At 40.6% G+C, this 27,027-nt stretch overlaps 2 protein-coding genes and 1 long non-coding RNA gene across 7 annotated transcripts in view; 2 read left to right on the forward strand and 1 right to left on the reverse strand.

Annotated features, from left to right (window-relative positions):
* STAT4 (signal transducer and activator of transcription 4) overlaps positions 1-17,556 on the forward strand; it is a 92,923-nt gene extending 75,367 nt beyond the window's left edge. Inside the window, exons 15-24 of the mRNA XM_019931488.3 lie at positions 5,687-5,770; positions 7,288-7,386; positions 9,794-9,929; positions 11,506-11,555; positions 11,792-11,886; positions 13,017-13,153; positions 13,486-13,677; positions 15,141-15,207; positions 16,134-16,242; positions 17,283-17,556. Of these exons, the coding sequence (XP_019787047.1) occupies positions 5,687-5,770; positions 7,288-7,386; positions 9,794-9,929; positions 11,506-11,555; positions 11,792-11,886; positions 13,017-13,153; positions 13,486-13,677; positions 15,141-15,207; positions 16,134-16,242; positions 17,283-17,309 (996 nt within the window). The 3' untranslated portion in view covers positions 17,310-17,556. The remainder of the gene's footprint in view (positions 1-5,686; positions 5,771-7,287; positions 7,387-9,793; positions 9,930-11,505; positions 11,556-11,791; positions 11,887-13,016; positions 13,154-13,485; positions 13,678-15,140; positions 15,208-16,133; positions 16,243-17,282) is intronic.
* On the reverse strand, positions 10,789-27,021 carry LOC109549353 (uncharacterized). 2 transcript variants are annotated; one of them, XR_002175628.3, is made up of 4 exons: positions 26,825-27,021; positions 17,234-17,327; positions 16,117-16,324; positions 10,789-13,997 (listed from the first exon to the last, which is right to left on the reverse strand). It is a non-coding gene; the product is annotated as an uncharacterized lncRNA (long non-coding RNA). The 2 variants fall into 2 exon arrangements; XR_012333027.1 differs by lacking the exon at positions 17,234-17,327 and having other exon boundaries at positions 26,825-27,012.
* STAT1 (signal transducer and activator of transcription 1) overlaps positions 26,690-27,027 on the forward strand; it is a 42,378-nt gene continuing 42,040 nt past the window's right edge. For 3 of the 4 annotated variants that reach the window (XR_012333025.1, XM_019931489.3, XM_073807460.1), the window contains exon 1: positions 26,690-26,847. The gene's annotated coding sequence lies outside the window, so the exon portion shown is untranslated. Of the gene's footprint in view, positions 26,956-27,027 lie in introns of all 4 variants that reach the window. The other variant, XM_019931490.3, reaches the window with a different exon arrangement.

A 27,027-nucleotide genomic window follows, 5' to 3' on the forward strand; every position in this document is an offset into this window, starting at 1 on the left:
GTAAATTAACTATACTTCAATTAAAAAAATACCAAAAAATAAAAAAAGATGAGCAAGAAATTTAGATGAAAATCATCCTTATCCCAGTCATATTTTCTTAACAGAGGTTGTCTTTCAAGTCAAAATCCAAAAGCCATAGCCACTTGTTAACATATTCTAGGTTTTCAGGGTGTGCTGTTAGACACTGAGCAGAGGTAACATAAAAGAATATGGTGACATCTATACCTACCTTTCATCAGTTTGTGTATTTTTTTCCAGGTGGAGCCCTGGTCAGGTTGTTCAGCCAGTTTTCTAGTTTCTTAGCAGATTATCCAGTGGGTACAATACAGTCAATCCAGTTATAATATCAATGTCATATAATATAAATATCATAAATATGGATATTTTAAATCTCTAACCATCTCAGATGGTTAAAATGGCTTTTAATACAGACATTAATGGTACATCTTATCTATGACATTTTGCCAGTCAGTGTGTAAGGAATGGACTCTGGGAACGTGAGATCGAATAGTGTCTCTGGCTTGGACTGCACTGATAAAATAATAAAGACTGGGCTTCCCTGGGGGCACAGTGGTTGAGAGTCCGCCTGACGATGCGGGAGACATGGGTTCGTGTCCCCGTCCGGGAAGATCCCACATGCCGCGGAGGGGCTGGGCCCGTGAGCCATAGCCACTGAGCCTGCGCATCCGGAGCCTGTGCTCCGCAACAGGAGAGGCCACAACAGTGAGAAGCCCGCGTACCGCAAAAAAAAAAAAAAAAAATAATAATAATAATAAAGACTGTGATTGATGGCATTCAAGCTTTGAAAATTAATGACACTCTCTTCTGTCAGAACTGCTCGTCTCCAGTCATGTGTATTGTCCGTCAGCTTCCTTGTTGGATTTCATTCTAAATGTGCCTCACAGTTGCATCAGGGGGTTTAAGTAAACATTAGAAATTAGTTTGAATCACTGAGAAAACCTCTCACCACCCACATTACAGTTTAATAAAGTAATATTTAACGTACAAAGTCTTCTTCCAAAGTTAATGGACAGCCCCGTGTGTCATTGCTCTGTCTGTGGAGTCCTGCCATTTGGACAGTGAGCACACAACTGCCCTAACATAAATATCTGAGGGAATTATCCATAATGAATTATCTTATCATATATATATGTACACATTTAATCATATAAATTAAACTATAGAGGCTAGAATGGGGGAGGGATAAGCACTCAGAAGGCTCCCTTTGGCTGCCCCTCCAGCTGTGGCCCTTCCCTACAGAGAAAGATGTCTGAGCGGTCGAGGCTATGTGCTCACCCAGAGCCTAGGGCTGCAGAATTCCCAGCCCCAAAGACCTCAAGCCCACTTCCAGGGCTTGTACAGACCTCTTCCCCAGGTATGCTCTTTCAAGCACAGATGACACCATCAATGCAAACATTTCTAGGCACAAGGAGAGACCTAGGGGCCACACTAGTCAAAGTAAGCCCCTCACAGAGGTAGAAGGGAGGGGGATGGGCCACGGTCCAGGATGGCCACGCTCTCCCCAGGCCAGCATGTTTGTGGCACTTTGAGGAGTTAAAACCTGGCCAGTTAGGTCAGGTGAAAGCTTAGCTGTCAAGGCAGGAGACGAGACCATATTCTAACAGTTTGATCACTTGCTTTGTAACAGCTAGATAGTTAGACATACGGTATGTGGTCTCCATCTGCGTGCTTGCCTCAGGCTTCTAAATGTGATGCCCAGGCTTGTGTCCTGTCCGCCACTGAACTCAGTGAGAATGTGAGCACCCCCCACCCCCACCCCGTTAGTGAACGTGGACTTGTGGATTCTTCACTTGTCTCAGTGCTTTGCATAGCGTAAACACTTCCTCCCCATAGGGCAGTGGGATTTTCTGTTGTTTAAAAAAATGTGGTTTTTGTTCACCCTGGTGCCTGAACATAGCCAACTACTTCACGTCATGCTCAATCAAAGGAAGAGCAATTTATTTATTTCAACATGTAAGGGGATGTCAGGGGAGGGGGCTGGCTGTTTGGTGTGTTTGGAGTAATTTTAGGGGTGGTCTAAGGGAATTTTCAAGAGGAATTTTCAGGATCATAACTTTCTACTAATCCAGTAAGAAGCAATCTCACCAGGTCAGTCTAGGTTACTCCAGGCAGTATAAGGGACCACAATGATCTAACCCAAGGGCGAGAGGAGTTTTTAATTTTCTATTTCCTTCTCAGGAACAAATTCTATTTTAATGTGCCTCATTGTCACCAAAGTCTTCCCTCATGTAGTTGTTATTCCTATCATCATATTAGAACTATTTTTATTTTTTGAAATTTAATACCGATGGATTCCAGCTTATTATCAACATATATTCAGTGGTAGATGTCCCTTTCCCTCAGGGCTGACTCAGCCACCCCCAACCCCACCCTGACTTTCCTAACCTAGATAATTCCACTTCTGTTCATATGTTCCCCCAGGGCTTGTTTTTAAAATCGTTTTGGCTTTCTGTATCATCTGTAAATTTTCCACATCCCTTTTGAGATGAAACACAATGTGGATACATCGCATTGAGAATAACTGCCTCATAAATTCCACCCGGGGTTTTTGTTAAAATGCAGAATCTGGTTCAGTAGGCCTGGGATGAGGCCAGAAATCCTGTTTTTCTAACAAGCTTTTAGATGATGACAGTACTGCTGGTCCTGGGCACATAGCAAGTTGCTGTCAGATTTCATCATGGAAAAACAGCAATTTCTCTCCCACTCCTTCCCGCTCCAAACCCACTCCCCAGAGATGACCATTTTTTGAGCTATAAATATCATGCTAATATCATACTGATACTTCCTGATTTTTTTATTTTATACACTTAACTCCTGAATTATTTCTATAAAAGATTAAGCTGTGGCTCTCTTTTTAAACTTTTTATTTTACATTGGAGAATAGTTTCTAAACTTTTTATTTTACATTGGAGAATAGTTGATTAACAATGTTGTGTTAGTTTCAGGTGTACAGCAAAGTGATTCAGTTATACATATAAATGTATCTATTCCTTCTCAAATTCTTTTCCCATTTAGGTTGTTACATAATATTGAGCAGAGTTTGCTGCGCTATACAGTAGTACCTTGATGGTTACCCATTTTAAATTAAGCTATGGCTCTCTTATACCAGCTCTTCATGCATATTAATTTCACCCATCTTCACAATATTATCATATAATGTGTTTTGGTTAGTTAATATATTCAATGTTTACATTACTATGATTATATAAAAATCGTTAACAGCTGAACCATATAACATAGTATGATTATATTTCCATTCTTGTATTATTTTAGTTTTCCCTGGATTTATTAGTTGCCTCAGATTTTTTATTTAATCAATTTATTTTATGTACCTGTTACTAATGTAGCCCCAAACTTTCCTTCAGAACTTGAAAGGTCCTTAAAATATAGTCATACAGGTCCATCTGAATTTCTGTCTTTTTCTTTCTTTTTGGCAACATCCCTCTGGGAACCCTCCATCTCTTGCTCCAATCTGGGCTGATTGCCCTCTGATCCTGTTGCACAATCGTGTTTTGTTTTTTTGTTTCCTGGTTTTTATAAACTTACTCTCACCATCATCCTGGGGAGTGAGTGCATCTCCTACTTTACTAGGTATTGAGACATTATTCTCAAAAAGTGATTGTACCAACTCCCATCAGAACGTATAAGAGTTACCATTGGGTTATGCCTTTGATAGTTCCTCTACCCCATTTCCTCTGTTCTCTTTCTGGAACTTTTGTTTGTTGTTTTGAGTTTGTTGATTCTTTATTTGTTATCTTTTCTATCCTATTTTTTATTTCTTTGGGGTTTTTTTGTTTTTTTGGTTTTACTTTCTGGGACATTTCCTCAGCCCTACTTTCAGCTCTTCTGTTGTTTTGTCTATTTCTCTTATTATATTTTTAATTGTTCATCATTCTTTTCTGAATGTTCCTTTTGGTAGTATACTATTCTCCTTTCATGGATGTAATGTATTGGTTACATCTGTAAGGATGTAACATCTGAAGTCTTTTAAACATCTTTAAGAACTTTTTAATGAACAAAACATATATGTATATACAACTGTATACTAAAGTATATAGAGAAATACAATGAACCTTCATTTTTACATCACCCAGCTTCAACAATAATTAACATTTTCTCTGTCTTAGTTAATCTATTTTCCCCATAAACACACATATTTTTCCTGGAGTACTTAAATTCCAGATAGTATAGCATCTTACTCATTGATATTTTGGTAGGTATCTCTTATCTAGAAGATAACATTTTTAAAAAACCTAACCACAATACACTTATCATAAAAAAACCAAAAATAGCATTTACTTAAAATCTTTCCTTAATAAAACTCCCTTATTTGTTCAAATTTCTCCACTGTCTTGAAAAGATCTTCTTACAGCTGGTTTGTGCAAATCAGTATCCAAGCAAGTTTCACCCATTACAGTGGTTGATTTGCCCCTTTCCTATGCCATTTATTTGTTGAGCTAATGTATAAAACTGAGCCTGATATACTTTTTTTATTATAATATTTTTTAGTATAGTTTTTTTAAACTTTCCGTTTGCTTTTTGCATTCTCTCTTTTTTTCTGAGTTCTTGGTTGTTGATTTTTGTATCTGCATTTCATGTGAGAGGCTTTGTCAAATGTTGGATGACCATTAGTTTACTGTTTAAGAGCACTAAAAAACTGGAAGTTCTGTGTGCATGGTAGGGATTTAGACTTAAGTGTGATTATTAGGACCTGGCTGTCTCACTGGGGGGTCCCTAAAGGCAGTATCTGTAAGTTGTTTCTCCCTTGGTCTGGTTACCTCCCGGATATCTCTCCTGGAGGTGTCAAGCAGAGACAGGGGCATGGGCTTCCCCTAGATTTGACAGGATCCTCCCGTACAATACCTCACCCTGCCCTCATCTTGGCCTTGTATCCAAAATGCAGAGAGCCTCTCTAGTTCCTCTGATACATCCGCTCCAGAGAGTAAACTTCCTGTCTCCCACCAGTGACGGGGAATGTTGGGAACCTCGTTGCAAGGGCTGGGGCTAGTAACTGCTCCTCCTGTTCAGCCCTCACTCCGGACTCAGGGGGCCCAGTGTTTCCAACCCCTGGTTCTGAGACACACTACCCCTATTGCCACCCTCGCTCCACACTCCCCTACCTCTCATTTTGAGACCTAGATTACAGCTTTATTTTCCTGGAAAGTAAATAAAACCCTAGCTATTACTTTACTGAAGTTTCTGGAAGGAGCTGGGGAAAGTACTCGTTTTACACCTACCATGTTTAACCAGAAGGAAATCTTGCTTTTTTAAAAAAAAAAAATCCATTATGACATTGACTTGTTTCTTTTATAGCTACACACATATGGCTTGCTTTTATTAATGGTTGGTAAGTCAAAAGGACTAACTTCCAAAATTAAAAATAAGGAAAAACTTGTCTGAATTCAACTGATGAAAATATACTGGAATTGTAAAAACTAGAAATTATATTGTTTTGGAGACTTAAAATCATTCTGTTTGTGGAAATGAAGATTTCTCAAACTCTGTATATACTTTAAATAACCTTTTAAATAATAAGAAGGAATGTTCCATAATAGGAGGTGTTTGAGGGTATTTACTTTAAGAATTTACTAATGTTTATAAAAGCATGCCTAATAATAGATAACAACTATGTATTTGTAAGATAGCAATTTCTTTCTCCCCTTAGGGCTGTCACATGGTGACTGAGGAGCTTCATTCCATAACATTTGAGACACAGATCTGCCTCTACGGCCTCACCATAGATTTGGAGGTAGGTATTTCAAGGAATATCTACTATTTACTAATAACATTTTCAGGAACTGGTCATCATTTGAAGATGAAAGCTCAGTATTTTCTAGGTTTTAGTACATTCCTTATTCATCATTTTTGTTTTAATTTAGGAAATCAGTATGTCAAATATTCACTGATTCGTCAACATATATTATTCTGGTTAAATATAAATGATAAAATCTCACAGTCATTATAATTCAAGACTTATGGAATAATTTGTTGCCCAGACTGTTTTTTTGTCTGTTTGTTTGTTTTCTGGGATTCCCTGAGTCATGGATACTCAGAGGAAAGCCTAAAGAGAAATAAGTATACTTGAACCATGTCATGTATGATATATTTTCAAAATTTTAACGTGTACGTAAAAATCCCTCAGAAGAAAGGTTTTCATAGTATAATGAGCAAAGACCAATGATAGGAACATTAACGGTACATTGTTTTGATCCTCTTATAACTGTTACTATTGAACTCAAAGAAGGAATAAGGAAACTGGGGATTAAGTTGAACATGATTGACAATGAGCTCTTGAAGGCAGGACATTACACCTTTATCCCTCCATTACCTGTGCCTAGCACAATGCCTAGCACATAATAGATGCTCAACATTTGTTGAATAAATGAATGAGTGCATGAATGAACAAACACAATTTCACATGATTGAATATGGTCCTATTTGTAGGATATGTTTTTTTAGAGTTCTGCCTTTGCTCTTTTATCTTAACGAATGTAAACATGTTTATAAAATTTTCCATGGATTCTTTCCTCATCTCTTTTCCTTAAATGTCTGTTTCCATGAGCTATTAAGTTCCTCAGGTGGGTACTTCACTGTCTACAAGCAACCTAACCTCCGTTAATGGGAAGGGGCTAATGTAAGTTGGTTAGAATCCCAGACTAGTCTGTGAAGCCTGTTTATTCCATAAGGTTGAAAACTTCAGCACGAAAGTACTAAGTTGGGTGCCATGACAACAGATGAGGCAGCTCTATCTCCCATAATGCTTTGTTTTCCAAGATCGCTTGCCTCTCCATCTTCTACAATTAAAACTCCCATATCTGATACTGACATCAATTAGATGTTAGATCATAATTTGAATATATTAATCCATTCCAGAGATAAGTTTTAAATTAGATTCTTAATGTAATTTATTAAGAGGAAATTTGCTAAGTCAATACAGGCTCTAATTAGTTACATTTTAGGCAGTACATGACATAAGAAAGTAAAAATACCTCCACAATGTCAAGGAAGATATTGGAGCTGACTGACCAAGCACTCTGAAAGGATTCCTATTTGTATAGCTCCTTTCCTCCCTGTACCTTGACTCATATATGCTCAGAAGGTTCCAGTGCCTTCATGAATCATTTTAGTGACCAAGGCAGTATAGACACCACTGCCTTGGAGGAGTGGGGTTGGCTTGAGATGACCCTTTAGGGAAGAGGGCCAAGTGTAAAATCAGTGTAAGGTACTACTACCTGTAATAACTGTGCTATTTTTCTTTTTAACCAGACCTGCTCATTACCTGTGGTGATGATTTCCAATGTCAGTCAGTTACCTAACGCTTGGGCATCCATCATTTGGTACAACGTGTCAACCAATGATTCCCAGGTACAGTCTCTCTCTATTCCTGTTTCTCCTCCTTTAATTCTATTTGATTTGTTTTATTGTTAACAAAACCCATCTGCCCCAAAAGATGTGTGTGTGTGTGTGTGTGTGTGTGTGTGTGTGTGTGTGTGTGTGTGTATAAATTTTGGCATGTCTTTGTGGGTTGTTTATTCCAAAATTCCAATATATTCAGTTGTATGATTCCTCCCTCATGTCATATTTAAAGTAATATGTTCTGATGTACTTGGACCCTGAGAGAGTTCTGGCTAGCAGAAGTGACAGACAGGTATTCTTTATTTCTGACAGTCTGGTCAGCTCCCAACTCTGTACATCACAGAGAGTTCTAGGGCCATCCTGTGGCTCTGTTAACTAGGCTCTGGGGAGACTCCTCTCTCCAGAATTTGATGTCTGACTGTTGTGTTTACCTCCTCAACTACTTCTGGCCACACCTTACCCACACAGGCTCTTCCACAAAGGTAGAGAATTGGTTTCAAATAAGTGACTAGAATATTCATCAATCTCGCCTAACGACACTATACAAATTTTCAAGTTGATTATAGATTTAATCCATTCTAGGCTCAAATTTGCTTTTAATGCCATCTGGTGGTTATTTAAGATATGGAACAAAAATTGGCCTCAAGTTTCAAAGCAAGCAGAGAATAGAAGCTCTTCTTAACAGAAGGCCAAGGAAGGGTGTGGCAAAAAAGATGAGTCAGCATTTCCCCTTGCTCCCTCTTACAAAACCCCAGTGTGTTGTCCTGGAAACCACCAAGGTCTAGAGAAAATAGGTCAGATGTAAATATTTCTTCTTGATTCAAAGCAAGTGTTTCTTCCAAAGGGAAGAATTCTTTTACCTCAGGTCCTAGCAATAGGAATAGTCATGATGAGTAGCTCCAAGTTCCTTCGCTTTTGTTTTAATGTGCCTCATAAGGAAACAGCATGGAAAATGACTCAGCCCTGTTCCTTCTCATCCTCTGGTGCCCTGGCATCTGAGGGAGATTAACTGCAGAAAGGAACGCTGTACAGAGTGCCCTGTGCCTTACTTCCTCTCAGCCTGCAGTGAGAACAGAACTCACTAGAAAGGTTACCTGGTCTGTAAAGCCAAGAACAGCCAACACTTCTGAGATTTAATGTCATTCCCCATTAGGAGCTACACATTTGGAGCTTTTCATCCAATTCCAGGATGTAGGAAGGAAGATGGGATACTCCTCTGTCCTCCAGCCTCAGAGTGCTGTGCTGCTACACTTAGCTTTCTTCAGCATCCTTCTTCTATAAGAAAGCCACCAAAGTTGTCACACTAACCGTCTCAGATTCTGCTCTAGTCTTGGATGAGGAATCTGGAGATGTATTTCATATACAGCTCCTAACACATATATGCACAGCCTACATACAGAGTTCAGCAGAACAAGTAACTCTGGTTTCTCTTCCTAACTCTATTCTGCTTCAAAACCTAAGCTCCTAGACCTTGATTATGTTCTATGCTTTTTGGTCATTTGTCCAGACATAATCCTTAGGTTCAAGGAAAACTGCCCCTCTAGAAATTCTTTCTCTCCATTCCTCTCCTACCTATTTCTCACTCCTTCTTGGATGCTGTGTCCTCTTTTATTGCCACCTTCTGAAGTCTCTTGAATTGGTTCCTTTTCTTGCTGCCCAGCTTAGTTCAGGTTCGCCAAAGGCCTTCTCCCCATACTGCAATGGATTTCTTAATTCCTCCCCCCACCCTTCCTTTCTTAAAACATCTTTCTCGGCTTTCACACCTTCTGCTTTCCAGTAATCTGAGGTGAAGTCTTCTGTTCCACCACCGTTGACCCATTTTGTGGTACAAACAATCTTACTTGCAGTTGATCATACCAAAGATCCTCTTGTCTAGAGCAAAATAAGAAAAGACTACAGTCCTATCCATAAAACAGGAGTCCCAGGTTAATTATGATTCATATTGTAGGGTCCCCTTCCTTAGCCTGGGACTTAACTGTCTTTGTGCTTTGGGATGCTTTGTTTGGTCAAGGTATAACTTGTACCAATCCATGATAAACCAATTAAATAACATGATATAGGTTTTGTTTAAGATTAATATTATTTCAGAAGAGAGTATTTGTCTAACTTGTTGAACAGTGTTCAGTACTTGTATGAGTTCGTTGATAGACTATAGTCTAGGGAAAGTTAAAGAGCTACACAGTGATTCTTTCAAGGATAAGATAGAGCCATATATTATATTAGACTCAAAGAACAAGGGACTCTTTAGGAAAAGGCAAAATCAGTCTTACTATAAAAGCACAACAGAGATGAGACAATAGTTCTGTATTATTAACTGAGGCTGGCCTAAGGAGTTTAAATCAGGAATCCTATTAGTTGAACTACAGTGGGTTCAATGTGATTAATACATATAATCATCACTACAACTCTGTTTCAGAACTTGGTTTTCTTTAATAACCCTCCATCTGCCACTTTGAGTCAACTCCTGGAAGTGATGAGCTGGCAGTTTTCATCATATGTTGGCCGTGGCCTGAACTCAGATCAACTCAATATGCTGGTTGAAAAACTTACAGGTAAGATCTGGTAGATGTGGAGGACTTGCCCCTGTTTTTGGTACTCAACCGTTTTAAAGAATGAGGGTGAGATTACTATTAATAATAATAATGATCATCACAATTTATTGAGTGCCTACTACATCGCTGGGCATAGGGCTAAATGCTATAGTATCTTTCTCACAAAATTTCCTTAAGGCAGAATATTGAGGATAATTCTTCATTCTATCCATTTTATACATGGGGATACTTAAGTTCAGAGGTTAAGTGACTTGCCACAGCTAGTACATACTAGAGCCAAGATGCAGGCCAGGGCTGTCCAGTTCTAAAGCCCCTTCCTTTCCACTCCACACTCCAGCCTCCAGGGTGTTCTTATGCCATTTCCACTGAATGTACTGTGAAGCCTTAATGGTGCCTTGATCTTCATATTAATATTGCAATGGTCATTAACCAACTGGAAAACAGCTGATCCCAGGATCAGGAAATTTATTATAAATTTAAAAACTATCCAGGTAATACTTAATTCTTCATATCGAGAAAATTTCAGTTTTGACTGATATTTCTAAAGTTTGCAAAATAGTCACTGGTGCTCCATGTAGTGACTACAGTGTAAGCTTTTTATAAAAGAATTTTAAAAGACGTGTATATTTTGACAAGTATGGGGTGAACACATTTGGCACCAAGAAAAGAGTTAAAATTGAACTTGTATACATTTCTGGTTAAAGTAGAGCCAAAGATGATTTTGAGCAGCAGTAGTAGAATCGTGTGTGTTTGGTTAAATTTGACTTACAAGTGATGCTGGGTCACCCTTGTACTTACTATCCGATCAATTAGTGTTTAAATAAATTGGAAATATTACAAAATTTACTTAATGTAAATATCCTTTTTGATCCTTATTTAATTCATAAACCACAAGAGTAGGCATTCAATAAGTATTTGTTACTGAGTGAATAAATCTTTTAAATATATACAGTATAAATAGCAGCCATATCCTTTCGGGTCTTCATCAAATTTTTCTCATAATTTCCTTAAATTTTAGATAGAACCTCTTTTTTCATTGTCCTGGATCAAAACAGTCAGTGGAAAAAAAAAAACAAAAAAAAACAGTCAGTGGTTCCTTATCGCCAAGTGGATCTCTAGTTCATTCTTTTCATGACAGTATTCAAGACTTCTGGCATTCTGGCTTTCACAAATTTATTTTATAATGTTTATTTACCAACATTAGGCTGCACTTCCTTTCTCCTATATAAGCTGTGTTCATATCCACTACACCTCATCCTACATTATTCTTGCTACTGGAGTGGCCTCTTCCTTCTCCTCTGACAATTTATATCCTATCCATTCATGGAGGTCTTGTTCTAGACACCCACCCACTTCCTAAGGCTATCTTTAGCTCCTCCATTGAAAAGAATTCTTTCCTAGATAAAAAAATTTCATGATATCTTTTATTTTTACTGTTTCTAGCATTAAATGCACTGTAAACCCATAGCACGTGCTTAGGAAATGCTTAGCAGTGGTGGGGGGGAGATCTAAATTGAGCACCAAATTGAGGAGTCTAATTGTTTAATAAAAATCTCATTCTTTTCTTTCATTTTAGTCCAGTCTAGCTACGGTGATGGTCATCTCACGTGGGCCAAGTTCTGCAAGGTACAAACAGGGGGAGGGGTAGCATCATTTCGATTTTTTTTTTAGTATTCCTTTTTAAGCCTCCATATTATAATTTGGGATTTCGAGGATTTCCTGGATAAGGTTATTTTAAGAAGAAATTCGAAACTGTTTTTTCATTTAAAGGAAATATTTCATTGAAAAAAGGAACTTGAATTACCATACTAACATTACTATTGAAATAATCATTGTCCTAACATGTTTGTTTATTCCAATAGGAGCACTTACCTGGTAAATCATTTACCTTTTGGACATGGCTTGAAGCAATATTAGACCTAATTAAGAAACACATTCTTCCCCTTTGGATTGATGGGTGAGTTACAGCCTATATTTTCTATATGAACTCATTAGGTTCTTATTTTTATGCTGTCAATTTTTTTCCCTTTTTAAAAACATTGAAATATAGTTGATTTACAATATTGTGTTAGTTTCAGGTGTACAGCACAGTGATTCAGTTATACATACATATACATATATATGTGTATATATATATATTCCTTTTTAGATCCTTTTACCTTATAGGTTATTAAAAAGTATTGCGTATAGTTTCCTGTGCTATACAGTAGGTCCTTGTTGGTTATCTATTTTATATACAGTAGTGTGTATATGTTAATCCCAACATAAATCCTAATTTATCCCTCCCTCCAACCCCCATTCCCCTTTGGTAACCATTAGTTTGTTTTCTATGTCTGAGAGTCTGTTTCTGTTTTGTAAATAAATTCATTCGTATTATTTTTTAGATTCCACATATTAGTGATATCATATAATATTTGTCTTTCTCTGTCTGACTTCACTTAGTATGATATCCTCTAGGTCAATCTATGTTGCTGCAAATGGCAATATTTCATTCTTTTTTATGGCTAAGCTTCCATTGTGTATATATACTACATCTTCTTAAGCCAATTATCAGTTGATGGACACTTAGGTTGCTTCCATACCTTGCCTGTTGTAAATAGGGCTGCTATGAACATTAATAATAAATGCTGGAGAGGGTGTGGAGAAACGGGAACCCTTGTACACTATTGGTAGGCATGTAAATTGGTGCAGCCACTATGGAGAACAGTACAGAGGTTCTTTAAAAAAAAAAAGAGTTACCATATGATCCAGCAATCCCACTCCTGGGCATATATCCAGAAAAGATAAAAACTCTAATTTGAAAAGACACATCACCCCAATGTTCATAACTGCATTATTTATAGTAGTCCCTTTTTCTTTTCTTTCCTTTTTAAGCATATCTAGTGTCATAGTGTGGAAAGTAGTTGCAGTTTCTTACACTTTATAGAGTATTAATACTTACTTTAATCTGTATAAGAGTATTTCAGGCACTACTGACTTTTGATTATATCACAAAAAATTCAGGTCTGTTCTTTGTGAAAGCAATAAATGCAAATGCAGTAAATTATAATCTTGGATCAGATAAAACTATGCATGTTCTATTTTTAGGTATGTCATGGGCTTTGTTAGCAAAGAGAAGGAACGACTCTTGCTAAAGGATAAAATGCCGGGAACCTTTTTGTTAAGATTCAGTGAAAGCCACCTTGGAGGAATAACTTTCACCTGGGTGGACCATTCTGAAAATGGTACATGCTCACTATTATGTATTCATGTGAAATTAGTATTGTGTTTGGTTACTGGTCTTTCCATCTTCAGAAGTGTGTGGCTTGCTGTTCTGTCTTTTATGTGTCAGTGGGCTTGAATATTAGTTGTTACAGTTGTTTCAGAGGAGGGTAGCATGAATTTCTCACAGCCTATGTGGGTGTCCTGTATCACGTGGCAATCTGTACTGTCCACATGCAGAGAAGGGCTGGCATTGTTTTACAACAAGTGACATGAAGATAACGTGGGCAGGAAGAATGGCCACAAAGAATGCCTGCAGGAACCTGAATATTCTCTCTGTTTTCTCTTTTTCCAGGAGAAGTGAGATTCCACTCTGTAGAGCCCTACAACAAAGGCCGGTTGTCTGCTCTGCCATTTGCTGACATCCTTCGAGACTACAAGGTTATTATGGCTGAAAACATTCCTGAAAACCCTCTGAAGTACCTCTATCCTGATATTCCCAAAGACAAAGCCTTCGGTAAACACTACAGCTGCCAGCCATGTGAAGGTTAGGTTCTTTCCGTTTGCTTTGCTTCTTAAGATTTTGGAAAATAATCTCAGATTGGAGTAAAGTAAATGAAGTTCTTCCCTTTATGTTTACTTTTATCGTTATAAGATCTAAGAGGTATGTGGAGGTCAAAGCCTTAGAAATGAAGTGGTGTGTCAGCAGTTCCTGAAAAGGAACAGCTGGGGCTGTCCAGCTAGCAGAGCACTTAGTAATCAGTAGCTGTAGACGGACTTCACCAGGGCCATGGGAGCCTCTCAGCCACTGGTAGAGTTTCGGTTTTCTCCTTTCTAATAGGAGTGGCACCAACTTCACCTCTATGCCTGGGGAGAGGAAAAGAAAGAGGAGGTAATGATTAGAAAGCTGTTAAAAGTTAGGCAAGGCTGTTTTTTACAAAAGAAGCTCAGGGTTGATAAGCTTTATATTTTTTACTTACTGTAGTCTCACAACTCAGAAAGTATCGTTCATTTACCAGGGAGGGGACAAGGGGGTCTGTGCTTCATACCCTTCCTCGCAGCCTATCAATAACAAGTCTTGACATACCTGCCTTTTCTGGTTGTATCCTAAGGGTCTAAAATGATACCTGGCCAAAACAGGTATTTGGTAAATATTTGTTGAATACATGAAAAGAACATTCATGAAATAGCTATGTAATTGTAATATAAGTTCACTATTCTGTTTCTTTAAATCGAAGTATATACAATCCATTACAATATTTCATCTGTAGCAACTAAATACATGAGCATCATCATGTGGAATATCGTACAGCTGTCACTCACAGGTGGTGACTTTCTGCCACCCTCCTTCACCCCCCTCTGAAGCAAACAAAAGACAACAACTACCACAAAAACCTGTGGCTTTTAAGTGTTACTACATCTGACTGAATGAAATAACAAATGTCAATGCAACAAATTACAGCTGAAGAATTACGGTTGGTCCTTACTATTGGATCACACACAAGTTCAACGTAGTATACCAGAGAAATCTGGGGGGGTTTCCAAGGTGAGGTTTGCACATGACTGTTACTACAGCGCAGCAGTGCTTTTAGTAACACTGATGTCTGTGCCTCAAAACTTTGTGTAATTATAAGATTATGATTGGTGTCAGTTTTAATGAAAAGAATTGCGTTACTATAAATCCCCAATCCATGAATAAATCTGTCCTTATAATTAAACTTAAATGTAACATGGAAGACAGGTAATATAGTTGATTCCCAATTTTTCTCACACAGTTTAGAGCATTAATATGTAAAGTCAGGTTAGGCCTGCCAAGAGGTTTGTTTCTCTCTTCTTGCACATTTTATGCTCATCTAAAATGCTGTTTCATCTATTCAACTAAAAAAATTTGTGAATCACTAGACAATTGTATTATCTCTTCTTTTTAGTATCACTTATACTTTTTTAGACTTTTTTTCTAATTTTGTCAATAATAATAACATTTTTCTCCAACATACCTTTCTTTTCCAGTTTCAAGACCAACAGAAAGGGGAGACAAAGGTTATGTCCCTTCTGTATTTATCCCCATCTCAACAATGTAAGTAATCTTAGTCACATGTAAAATAGTTCTTATTGAACTTATCCAAAAAAAGCTGGAAATTTAAGAGTAGAGCAGGGTACATATAACGGAGAATAAAGCATTTTAATGCTCAATGTCCCATTACCTTTAACACATAAAGCTAGTCTTCAGGATGCACCACGAAGCCCATCACGAAGGAATTCTAAAGTTGCCCTTTTATATGCCTTATATTCCATAGCAGGCTGAAAGCTCTGATTTCAAATGATGAATTAGGCATCTCAGTGTCACAAATAGATGAAGTCCTAGAAATGAGTTCTGTTGGGGAGATGGAAATTTCCCCCTCTACCCCTTCCAGTTCTTATGGCTGGACTAATAATAAAATTGACACAAGGTAGATTAACAGGATAAAAGGAACAAATTTTAAGTCGTGTGCATAGAAGTCTCATAGAAATGACTGAAGAAATGGCCAAAACAGGCAGCTTTTATTCTTTTTTGGGCAAAAGGTCAATAAATTTGTGAGGAATCGACAGGAAAAAGATACTTAGGCTTTGGGTGCTTAAGTCGTGAAGAATCTAAACAGAGTTTGGGCCTGAGGTATTAAATTAAAGAAGTAACAAGGTTCATTTGTACAGGCTTCTCAGCCCCGAATGAATCCCCTGTCTCTGGCAAGAAGGATGTTCTTCCACCTCCAGATGCAAGGAGGGCACCTCTCACGGAAGAGATTTATTTCCTGCTTTCAGGGAGGCAAAGAGGAGGGTCAGAGTGTCCCTCCTGCGTTGGTTCTTTCTTAAGTAACTTAAGTCATTTAATTCAAAATAATCGATATGCCACTGAGGCACATTTTGGAGTGGCCTGCCCTGAGCCCTAACAGTTCCTAACACAGTAAGTCACTACAAGCTATTATTTTTAATCCCTTTCCATATTTACCCTGTGATCTCTTTAAGCCGAAGTGATTCAACGGAGACACATTCTCCAACAGACCTTCTTCCCATGTCACCAAGTGTGTACGCAGTGCTGAGAGAAAACCTGAGTCCCACAACAATTGAAACTGCGGTATGTCCCCTTTCTTTCCATTGCTGTCAAGGGCATTTCTGAGGAAGCGAAGGTGGTGTGTGAATCAACGAGGGGTGAAGATCTGCAGTGAGAAAACACATTTGTTGGAACAAATCCATGAGCATAACACAAGGGGTGTACGTCTGTATGGTGCTGCGTGTTGCTGATGTTAGGGGCATTGGAAGCAGATACCTACACTGACTTGAACTGCTTTGAGGTCTTTCCATCAAAAGCCATCCAAGGGCAAAATATCTCTGTATCCTCCTACTCAAGTACACTTCATCCCTACTTCCACCATCAGCCCCACCAATCTCCACCACTCTCCCCACTGTAGCAGACAATACTTATATGTCATTATATGCAAATCTAGTTTAATATTTTATTTTAGCAATTCAAGCACCACAAATTCCAATTTTTCTTGATTATTGGTTCTATCCTGGGAGCTTCTTCAAGTAGTATATGAACAACAATCAATAGCAGTATAATAATACTCTTTTGAGAACTGAGTCATAATCTTATATGCTACTATGTGCTTTAGGATGCATTCTATCTAGTATTATTCCCCAATATTGTCAAACAGTTCAAAACCCCAATTACATTAGGATGCATGTACATCAGAATAATAGATTCTTGGAGGGACCCTGAGCTCCAAGAGATTAGTGTCTGGCTGTAAATCAAGTGGTTTTTAGTCCTTCTCTTGAAGATTTCCAGGGATAGAAAAACTTATTCCAATGTTAATTGTCCTTAAATCATTTAGTTGTAAGAGGACTTTTGCTACATTTTACACCCATTTCTTCATTACGTTTTTATGGGATGAATAGGCCTCCTTAAAATCGTTTTTATTTATTTTAAAGTTGCGTTTTATTTTAGATTGATCAACCTTAGTTACTTTTGTAAGTACTGTACTTAGTAGTTAATTGGTAGAAAGATTATGAAGTAAAGTATGTATTTAGTAGACAAGAGAATGTTTACCTAAGAAATGGTGACTTACTTGCAAAACAATAGTTTGCTCAAAGGTCATTTTCATTTTCCAATTTTAGATGAAGTCTCCTTATTCTGCTGAATGACACGATAAGCTCTTGACACTCAAAAGAAGGAAGCAAATGAAAAAGTTTAAAGACTGATCTTTGCCAACAATCACATCTTGTTTCTTCAGCTTTGTATATACCGATTTCCAGGAAATGGTTAAGTTCGAAGCTTTCCTCTCACTGGTATGACACCCCCAAATGGGAATGTCATGATTGAAATGCTAAAAACCAAAGCTTCAGATAAAACACTTTAAGAAACCAATGTTAATATAATATTAACAAAAGACTCATTTGTATGTATTTGTTTCATTTCTGATTCTGTTTCTCTTGTGTTACTTATGATTTTGGCTCTAGCAGGTTTAAGTGTTAAGATTTCACAACAGGTCAAAAATAACAAAGTCACACGTACATTACTCAAAAACCATCAGGATGGCCTGATGGAAAAGCCTAATAAGCTAATGTCCTGAGTTCTAGCAAGTAAGAGTCATCACACTAGATACAAGATGGAAGTAATGACAGGGCATTAACAGCAGCAATTCACACGGTGTGTGTCCAGGGGTGAATTAGGAAGCCTCTTGGTTGCTATGTCAACATTGTCCTAACTTCAGAATTCACAGCTGCTGGTACCACAGCCAGGGACACCTCTCCTATTAGGGAGAGAGATCCAGAGTCATTCCTGGTGGTACCTCAGGCAAACCGCGCTAAAAGCAGACACATGGGTAAAAATCTCATGAAATGAGGACCTGGAGGAAGATAACAACACTGGCCTTGGGTGAGTGATTTGATCCCTGGCTTGTGTGTTCTTCCTCTCTAGAAGAGGTTAGGCTAGGTGGGCTATGGTCCTTTCCAGCTCTAAGAGTCTCTGGTCCCATGAATCCAACCTGAGCCAGGGGAAAGGAATTTAGGATGAGAAGTTCCATCCCTGGTGATGCAGGAGGGGAGGTGGTTCACCGAATGGCAATGCATGTATACGGGCTGCAGGTCTACTTTGATCCTTCCCTTGCCCGGACTGAATGCTTAGTGGTGCCATTGAACAGCTGCTGCCCTTAGCAATAGTGTGGGATCTCCCAGTGCCCAAGCCCTGGGGAGCTCTCCATGTCTCCAGGCCCTAGAGAAGCTGCTGAGCCAGGTGAGGAAGTCATGATGCTGAGGCATCTGCCATGACCAGCCACAAAATGTCCTGAGGCTGATGTCCAAGGTAAGCCCTGACTGCAGAGTCAGAGATGGCAGTCCCCTGTGAGGTGTTCCTCACTAACTTCTTTAATCCATTTCCCATCTTCCAGGTAGGTCAAACAAGGAGAAGCTAATGTTTGATGGAAAAGATTTCAAAGAAAAAAAAAAAAAGCTTTTAATGTAACCTGCCTTCTCCCTTAGAGAGATTCCATCCTATCCATCTCATCCTTTATACCCACCCACATGATCCTAGATTGTTCCTATGGGACAAACTCTGCACCTGTCCCAAGGCCAATTCCCTTACTCCTTTGCAAGCTCTTGACAGTATTCTTTGGGTGAAGGTGTCTGTTCAATGTAGGACCACAGGCTAACTCAAGGTGCATTTTCCCAGTCTCCACTTCTCTTCATCAGCCCAATTTTCTTGAAATTCAAATATATGAATTGGCAGCAGAAGCAATAATTTTAAACTTGGTTTAAGGAGGTAATTTCCTCCCAGCAAATACTCATAAACAATTGGATTTAGATACCAAAAAATGTTGCAGAAGCTTTTTTTATTTTTATTTTTTTATTTTTGGCTGTGTTGGGTCTTCGTTGCGCATGGGTTTTCTCTAGTTGCGTCAAGCGGGGGCTGCTCTTTGTCCGGGTGTGCGGGCTTCTCACTGCGGTGGCTTCTCTTGTTGCGGAGCACGGGCTCTAGGCACGTGGGCTCAGTAGTTGTGGCCTGCGAGCTCTAGAGTGCAGGCTCTGTAGTTGTGGTGCACGGGCTTAGTTGCTCCACAGCATGTGGGATCTTCCTGGACCAGGGCTCGAACCCATGTCCCCTGCATTGGCAGGTGGATTCTTAACCACTGTGCCACCAGGGAAATCCTGCAGAAGCTTTTTATTCCCTGGAAAATATGAAAAGTATGATGGACTCTCACTTATTTCAGAAGAATTTTGAAAAGCTTGTAAATATAGAGCCTGGCAGAAGAATGTCAAGGTTTCATATATGTGATCACAGCCATCTTTGTTATTTGGAGGTAGACAGTACAAGGACATTTGTAGTTTACTCCCTATAATAGAGGCAGAGGCCTCAGTAAGAGTAAGAGTTCAGTAAGCGGCTATTTTTTATTTAGATTCAGAAAATCAAAATCAAGTTCTTGATCCCAGGGTAAAGAGTTATTTCCAGCGGTGTGAGTCTTGCATTCCAGAAACCATCTTTGTGGGGGTAATGGGATTTTGTCAGGAGATTCTTGGGGATACCTGTTTAGATCAGGATAAGGTGTGCTGCATGAGATGGAAATACGATGGGAAGGGAATTTAGACCACATTTCCACCAAATCCTACCCCAGAATATTTTTTTTCTGCCAACTAATAGCAAATAAGCAGCATTTAATGAAGCAAAATGGAAATTTATTTTCAAAATATTAATCACCTTTTCACTTCTCCCTCCAACCATCCAAGACCAATCACAGATGCCCATTTTGCTAATTCCTTTTCAAATTCTTTTTAATGTAAAGACTCACTTTGACCAATTGTACTGAATACCAATGTCTTTATCTGGAATAAGTGGTGAAAGAAGGCAGCTGCCGGTGGATTTCCTCAAAGTCGTAAGGTAACAAGAAAGGCTCCCCAAAGAACCAGGAACGGGGAGGATACTTGTGGCAAAGCTGAGGGAGTTTTCTGTACCTCAAATGGTTCAGGAGGCCCATGTACTCCCTGCAGTAGCAGGAAGAGAATCAGGGGTCAAAGCATCCTAGTGCTGTGTTCCAACAGCAGGAAATTATAGTCCGAACTGGGCAAACTGGTCTCGCTGTGCACACATTCCAATTTCTGACAGACAAGTTTTCCTTTTTTTCAAGTTGACCGTGAACATTGATTGATTTGACTGCACTTCTAAAAGTCTGGCTTATCGAAGCATAATTTACACATAATAAAATTCATCCTTTTCCAACAAACCCATACAGTTGTGTAACCACCACTGTAAGACATAGAACATTTCCACCAGCGTCCTCACAAAGAGGACACTATGAAAACATGATGAAGGACATTCTCCACAATATCCTTAGAGTAAATACAGCAAACTATTCCATGTGGCCTCTTATGTAGACAGAAGGCTCTATTTAAAATAAATGGGATCATTTTACTCCCTGCTTAAAATCTTCAAAGGGCTCATGGTGCTGTGGATTGGCCCTCCTCAGCTGGGGTATGTGGACAGAATTCTGGAGAGTCATGAGTTTGAATGGCAGAAGTTAAAGCTTTATTTTCACAAACTTCTAACTGAAACTTAGAGTTTCCTTCAATTAGGAATAAAGGTAACAAACCGTAAACCACACCACGTTTTTGTCACATTACAGTTGGTACACTTATCTCAAAATATTGCTTATGCTAAGCATGACTTTGAAATTGCATTCATCCGACCCACTGCTAGATCTTACTTAATGCCATTAATGAAGAAGCACTTATATTACTCGATCACAAAGTTGGTTTTACTATTTTGATCTCTGTATTTCAATGTAATTGGTTTCCTATTTAATCTTATGCATTTTAGTTTATTCAACAAAAAAAATTAATCTTTGAAAGAGCTCATAGGTTCATCAGACTGCCGAAGGGGTCCATGGCACAAAACATAGTTAAGAATCCCACCTCTGCATGAAGACTCTAATTCTCAACAGATCTTTCCAAAGTCATATATTATTTAGTCTTCAACTCATTTCTCAACACTTCTCCCCAACAATAGCTTCTCTTCCTCCAGAATATACACAAGACTGAATTACTTTCAGTTTCTTTCACGGCCCATGCTCACTCTCGCCTCCCTCTGCTGTATCCTCTCAGGTCTCCAACCCCAGCCCACCTACCCTCTCACCTCAATAACATTCACACATCCTTCAGGCTCTGGAAAGCCTTCCTGCCCAACACACACACACACACACACGCACACACACGCACACACACGCACATGTGTGGGGCTCAGGTCACATCATGCCTCCTCCGTATCCTCTACATTACCCAGCACCGTTCTTATCACCTTGGTTATAAATGCGTGTCATCCGTCTTCATTACACTCTAAGCAAGCTCTGTAGGTACAGGGACAAAGAAGCCCTTGTTCACAGTTATATCCCTAAAATCTAGCACAGTCTGCCTCTTAATAAATACTAGTTAATGATCTAGTGTTTGAACTAAAGGACATACAGGACAGTAGTTAGTTCCTTTCTTTCCTTTGCTCCTTGATCTGCCTGCAAGACAAGGCTAGAATTCCCTTTATAACCCTCCAAACTCTAAAATTGTGGAACAGTCCCCGATATTTTACTTCAAACTGATTAACCAAAACACACTTGCTATTGCTCAAAAACCATAAGACGTTTCCTCTACTTCACCTCACTCATGACATCCAAACACTATAGAAATGCTCTGGAATTAGACTGTCCATTAGCTCTAACTTCCCTTTAATTTAGCTTTCTCATGTGTGCGTAGCATCCCAGGCATCTGTCCACCCACAGATGAATCAAGTGTTCCTGAAATTTCCCCTTAATTCCCCGTGATTAAACTCATTGCCTTTATTACTCCCGCCCCTGGTAAAAGTCCCACACAACTCTCTTACTTAGGCTGGACAGTCATCCACTGAGGTGTCTCACTGGCTGCTGCAGATCGAAAGAACCCTAGAGGCCCTCCAGACAGGGTGGAGATGGGGGAAAGGTTGGAGGCGTGTGGAGGAATGGTGCTCTCACTGAAGTTTTTTGGAATACACCTGTTCTTATTCGTCCTCCCCCTCAATTCTAGCTCAATAGGCTAGAGCCTGTGCTGAGGTCTGAATGGTTGATTTGACCTCTGATACCTTATCCCAGGGTTATTCATTCAAAAATATTTTTGAGACTATGTATCAGGCATTGCCTTTTTCAACCGGGGTTTCCTATCTGAACCACAAAACACAGAAAGTGATTTGCTTGACTATTTTCTCAGTTCTCCCAAGGATGGTACATAGTGCCATTCTAGATAAACAGGAGAGAAGGTAATTAATACACAGATGCCCCGGGCATTAGGCTTAATTCTCTCGTGGAACCTGAGATGAGACAGGCTGTAACACAGCACAAAGTTCCTCCTGTTGTGAGGAGAGATGAAAACAGACAAGCACATAATAAAGGACAGATTTAGTAAGTGCTATGAAGAATATAAATGTGACATAGAGAACTGGAAGAAATGGTCATTGAAGGTCTCTCTGGGGAGATGACATTTGAGCTGAGACCTAAAGAATGAGAAGAAGCAAGTCCATGCCACAGCTGGGAACACAGCATCCTAAAGGAAGAACATACACATGCATAGAACCCAGGCAGGTAAAAGCTGGGGGTACTTGAGGAACAGAAAGAGTCCACAGGGTGGGGAGTGTAGAAGAGCATGGAGAGAGTGGGACAAGATGTGTAGGAGAGGGAGACAGGATCAGATGGTGTAGGGCTCTGCTGGGAGAGTGGAAGGCTCTGGATTTTATTGCAAATGCTTTAGGAAAGAGTGGTGTTATACTTCATTTCTTCATTATATCCAAGTTTTCATTTGTTTTAAGTAAACATGTAACAAGGTTTCTATAGAACTCTCCCCTCCCTCCAATTCCCCTACTAGGGACCTCATGGGTATGCAATGTGTGCATCTGTAAAGGGCAGAACAGTCAGAGGCTCCACACTTGGTTTAGTGCTCTGCCTTTGCCTTCTTGAAATTCTTAATAAGTTTGAATAAGGGGCCTCCTGTTTTCATTTTGCACTGGGCCTGCAAATTATATAGCGCGTCCTGTACTCTCCTAACGGGAAAGTAGATGCCCCTTTGCATTCTGGGAATTATGTAAAGTGCCCTTGCAGCCCTGGGGACTGGTGCTCACTGTCATGAGGCCAGAAGCTGTGGTCCAGTAAGGTGGGGCCCATCACACACTGGAGGTCTTAGGTTGGTCCCCAGGTCACCTTAAGTAGATAGAGCCTTTTACAGAATGGTTGAGCAGAGCCCAAAGAAACGCTGTCCATGCCTCCTAGAACCATTCAGTAAATAACACACATAGCAAGTGGGGCCAAAATGATTTTCTCTGGTCCTGCCAAACTTTCAAAATCATGGTCCGGTGACTAAATTATTCGTCTCCATTATACTTCTTCCCCACTCCCTCTAGTATAATCACCATGAGCGAGAAGGTGGGGATTAGGGGTGGGAAGTGGGAGCGACGAAAAGACGCCAGAAAAAGGAGAAAAGTCCCGTCTGCAGATCTAGAAAAAGACAGCTGAAGAAACAGCCAACCTTCCACTCTTATCTCTGGATTAAGGGCAGTCAGGCCAGCTGGGTGAGGGTTAGAACTAGAAAAACTAATGAGAACTGAGTTAGCATACGTGCAGATTGTGTAGATACAGAAGTGAGGGGGGAAAAGGGACGTCTCCAGGCCACGGGAAGAAAGAAAAGATGGAAGAGAATGAGAAAGGTTTCCAGCACATTAAGCAATTAAAAACGTCCCCAGTCCTCCCTCCAAAGTTAAGAGGCACCCAGGTCCCCGCCGCTGCCTTTCATCGTGTTCCGGGCCACTATTCTCGGACTTGCGTAGGGAGGGCGCCGGCCAGCTACGCCGGGCTCGGGCGAGCGTGCGGATCCCGCCCTCGCAGAGGCTGCGGGAGGGAACCAGCGGCTGGGCGGGCGGTCAGCTGGAAAGCCCCGGGCCCGCGCCTGCGTACTGCTCCCTCCATCTCTACTTTCGCTTTTCGGTTTCTTGTCAATCCTGCTTCTTCTCGCTCCCAGACTATTTCCCCGAAAGCACGTGGGGCGGCTCTTCTGAGCAGCCGCGTCCCTCCCGCCACGCGCGGGGCCAGCTATTTTGGAAACTTATCAAACAGCCTGACAGACTGCACCTCCCCGAGTGTACCTCATCCTGGGCGGGCCTGGGCTGCTCTTCTGAAAGTACAGGACTAAAAAAGGTGCTCGTAATGGTGTTTGGTCTACGAATGTAATACTGCTCGTAATAGACATTAAAAAAAAAAAAAAGAAGAAGAAAAGTAAAGAAAATTATAAGAAGTAACTCACCACCCTGGAACATGTTAGGGACATTCTGTAGAGGGTCCAGACTAGCAGGCAAAGTTTGTGTTTATCATAAATGCAATGAGAGTTGTCAAGACTTTTGAGCAGGGAATGACTATATAAATAAGGTGTTTTAGAGAATTTAATGTGGCAAATACAGTCGAGGGGGAAGGGACAGAAAAAGGTAGTGTAACTGGCATCTACTGTAGCATTCCAGTTCTGAACTGATGAAGGCCTACAGTGGGGTATTATCAATGATGGGAAAACTAAGGCAGATAAAGGCATTAGGGAAGGAAGCATCCACAGAACTTGATGACAATCAGAATGTGGAGAGCCAAAGAGAAACATCCTATTTGCAGCTGTTAAGATAATTTAATTTCCCTGTCAATACTGAAGCTAGTCTCTGTGCAAATTTTACAGTACCAGAAAAAAATATGTTTAACATATTATCTACCTTTCGTAGAGCTTTTCTCAGACATTGTCTGGGCCCTTAGTACAGGGAGTTAGTAGAAGGGGAAGGACTTTTTTTGGTGTCCTGGCACCTTTTTTCACAGAAGGCTGCTACTCTGGTACCAAGGGTCATTGCTATCAGTACCGGCTTTGTGAGGGTGAATATGTGACAAGAGGAAGGAGCATATAGATGTAAGAAGGGAAAAAACGATAATAGATACACATATAAGCATACCTCTGGGAAATTATTTAGAGCCTTTTCCTACCCAAAATTGCCTTATTATTCTAGGCTTGATTCAAGTCCCACCTACTTAGAGGAACCAATTGATTTTCTGTGCACGCATTCCAAGAAGATCTAGTCAAGGCTGGCCTCAGGGATACCTACCTGGGGAAGTGACATTTAAGCTTAGATTTTAGCTAAGATATAAAAGGTGAGTTAGCCCGCAAAGAACTTGGGGGAGGGGGACATTGGCTCAAGGGGCTTTCCAGATGGAGAACTACCAGTGAGAAGGCCCTGAGTGTGTGGAAAGAGCTTATTGGAAGAACAAAAATGCTGAAGTAAGGAAAGAGTGGCACAAGATGGGGTTAAAGAAAGTGATGGGGAAACCAGGGCTTTATAGGTTACATTAAGAAATTTGGATTTTATAAGAAAAGCCATCAGAGGATTTTCAGGTTGGCAAACACATGATCTGCTTTGCAATTAAAAGACAAACCACTCAAACTGCTGTAGGGAATATGGATTAAACGGGAGTTAAGAACTGAAGTGAGGCAGCCATTTGGGGAATCTACTGCGAGGATCCAAATGAGAGAAAAGGAGGGATGGTGTGGGAGATGGCAAGAAGCGATGAGACTTGAGAAATATTTAGGTGGAAGCATCAACAAGGCTTGAGGACTGGTGGGGGTGAGAAGGCAATGTCAAAGGTGGCTCCTAGTTTTCTGGCATGCACCAGTTCTAGAAAAAGGGCAGCTTTCAGGAGAAAGATGATGAGTTGGTTCTGAACACAACTAGTTTTTAGAGCTTACCAGACATCCAAGTGGAGAGTCAAGTGTGGGCTGTACACGTGGGTGTGGAGCTCAGAAGAGACGTGTGGACAGGGTATGCGTGTAGAAGTTCTACATATCTAGAAGGACATTGAAGCTGTGGATGAGGTCATCACAGGACAGCCTGAGAACTGTAGGTAAAGTAGACCAAGATCCGGACACTGACCACACTTAACATTGAACGGTTTGGTGGCAGAGGAGGAGCAGAGGATGGAGAAAGGATAGCAGGGAGGTAGGAAGAAGCAAGCAAAGTGTGTCGGCATCATGGCCCAGGAAGAAGTGTTAAAGGGTGGTGTCAACTGCGCAGGTTTCTGAGTGGTCAAGTAAGGTGAGGACAGAAAAGCGTCCCCTGGGTTTAGCAACATGGAGGTCAGCTGCTAAGCGGAGCATCTAGAATGACAACGTCTCCACCTGTGTCCTCTGCCTCGAATTCTCAGGTTTGGGGCTGATATAAGGATCTCCAAGTTTGGGCCTCTGCAAACACATAACTTCCTTTTAGTTGTTCTCTAAAACATGTGTAAACATAACCCGCAACTTGCAACACAGAGCTGAGCTTCACCTCTTCCCGTTGGAGGCCCTCCCCAAATTCTAAGGAAAGATCCAGCGGGCTGGCAGAGCAGTAGCCCTGGGGGGGAGACGGCGCGAGCTCGGAACAGCCGCGTCCGATTGGCCGAGAGCGGCAGCAACCCGGTGATTGGCGGGAGTGGAAGGAGGCGGGGCGTCTGGCACTACCATTTCTCTCGGTGGTACTTTCGCTTTGCTGCGCTGAGTTTGTGGCGAGACATAGTCGCACCCGGGTCGACGCCGGTCAGACCCCAGAAAGAGCAGAGGAGACCCGGCGCGCCCGGGAGAGGCAGCACGGCCGCGCCCTCGCCTACCTCTGCCGGATCCGGAGCGCAGAGTGAGTGGGCGTGAGGTTCCGGGTGCCGGGGTGGGACGTTCCTGGACCGCAGTCGTCGGGCCCCAGTTGCCGGATACCCGGCGAGGGCGGGCTTTAAAGTGCTGACAGGTACATCCGTTATCCGGGGAAGAACGCGTATCCCAGGTGGTGTTTTCGGTGATGGCATGGTTGCCCCAGCCA

Source organism: Tursiops truncatus, chromosome 7 (assembly GCF_011762595.2).
Source record: "Tursiops truncatus isolate mTurTru1 chromosome 7, mTurTru1.mat.Y, whole genome shotgun sequence".
NCBI classification, from domain to species: Eukaryota; Metazoa; Chordata; class Mammalia; order Artiodactyla; family Delphinidae; genus Tursiops; species Tursiops truncatus.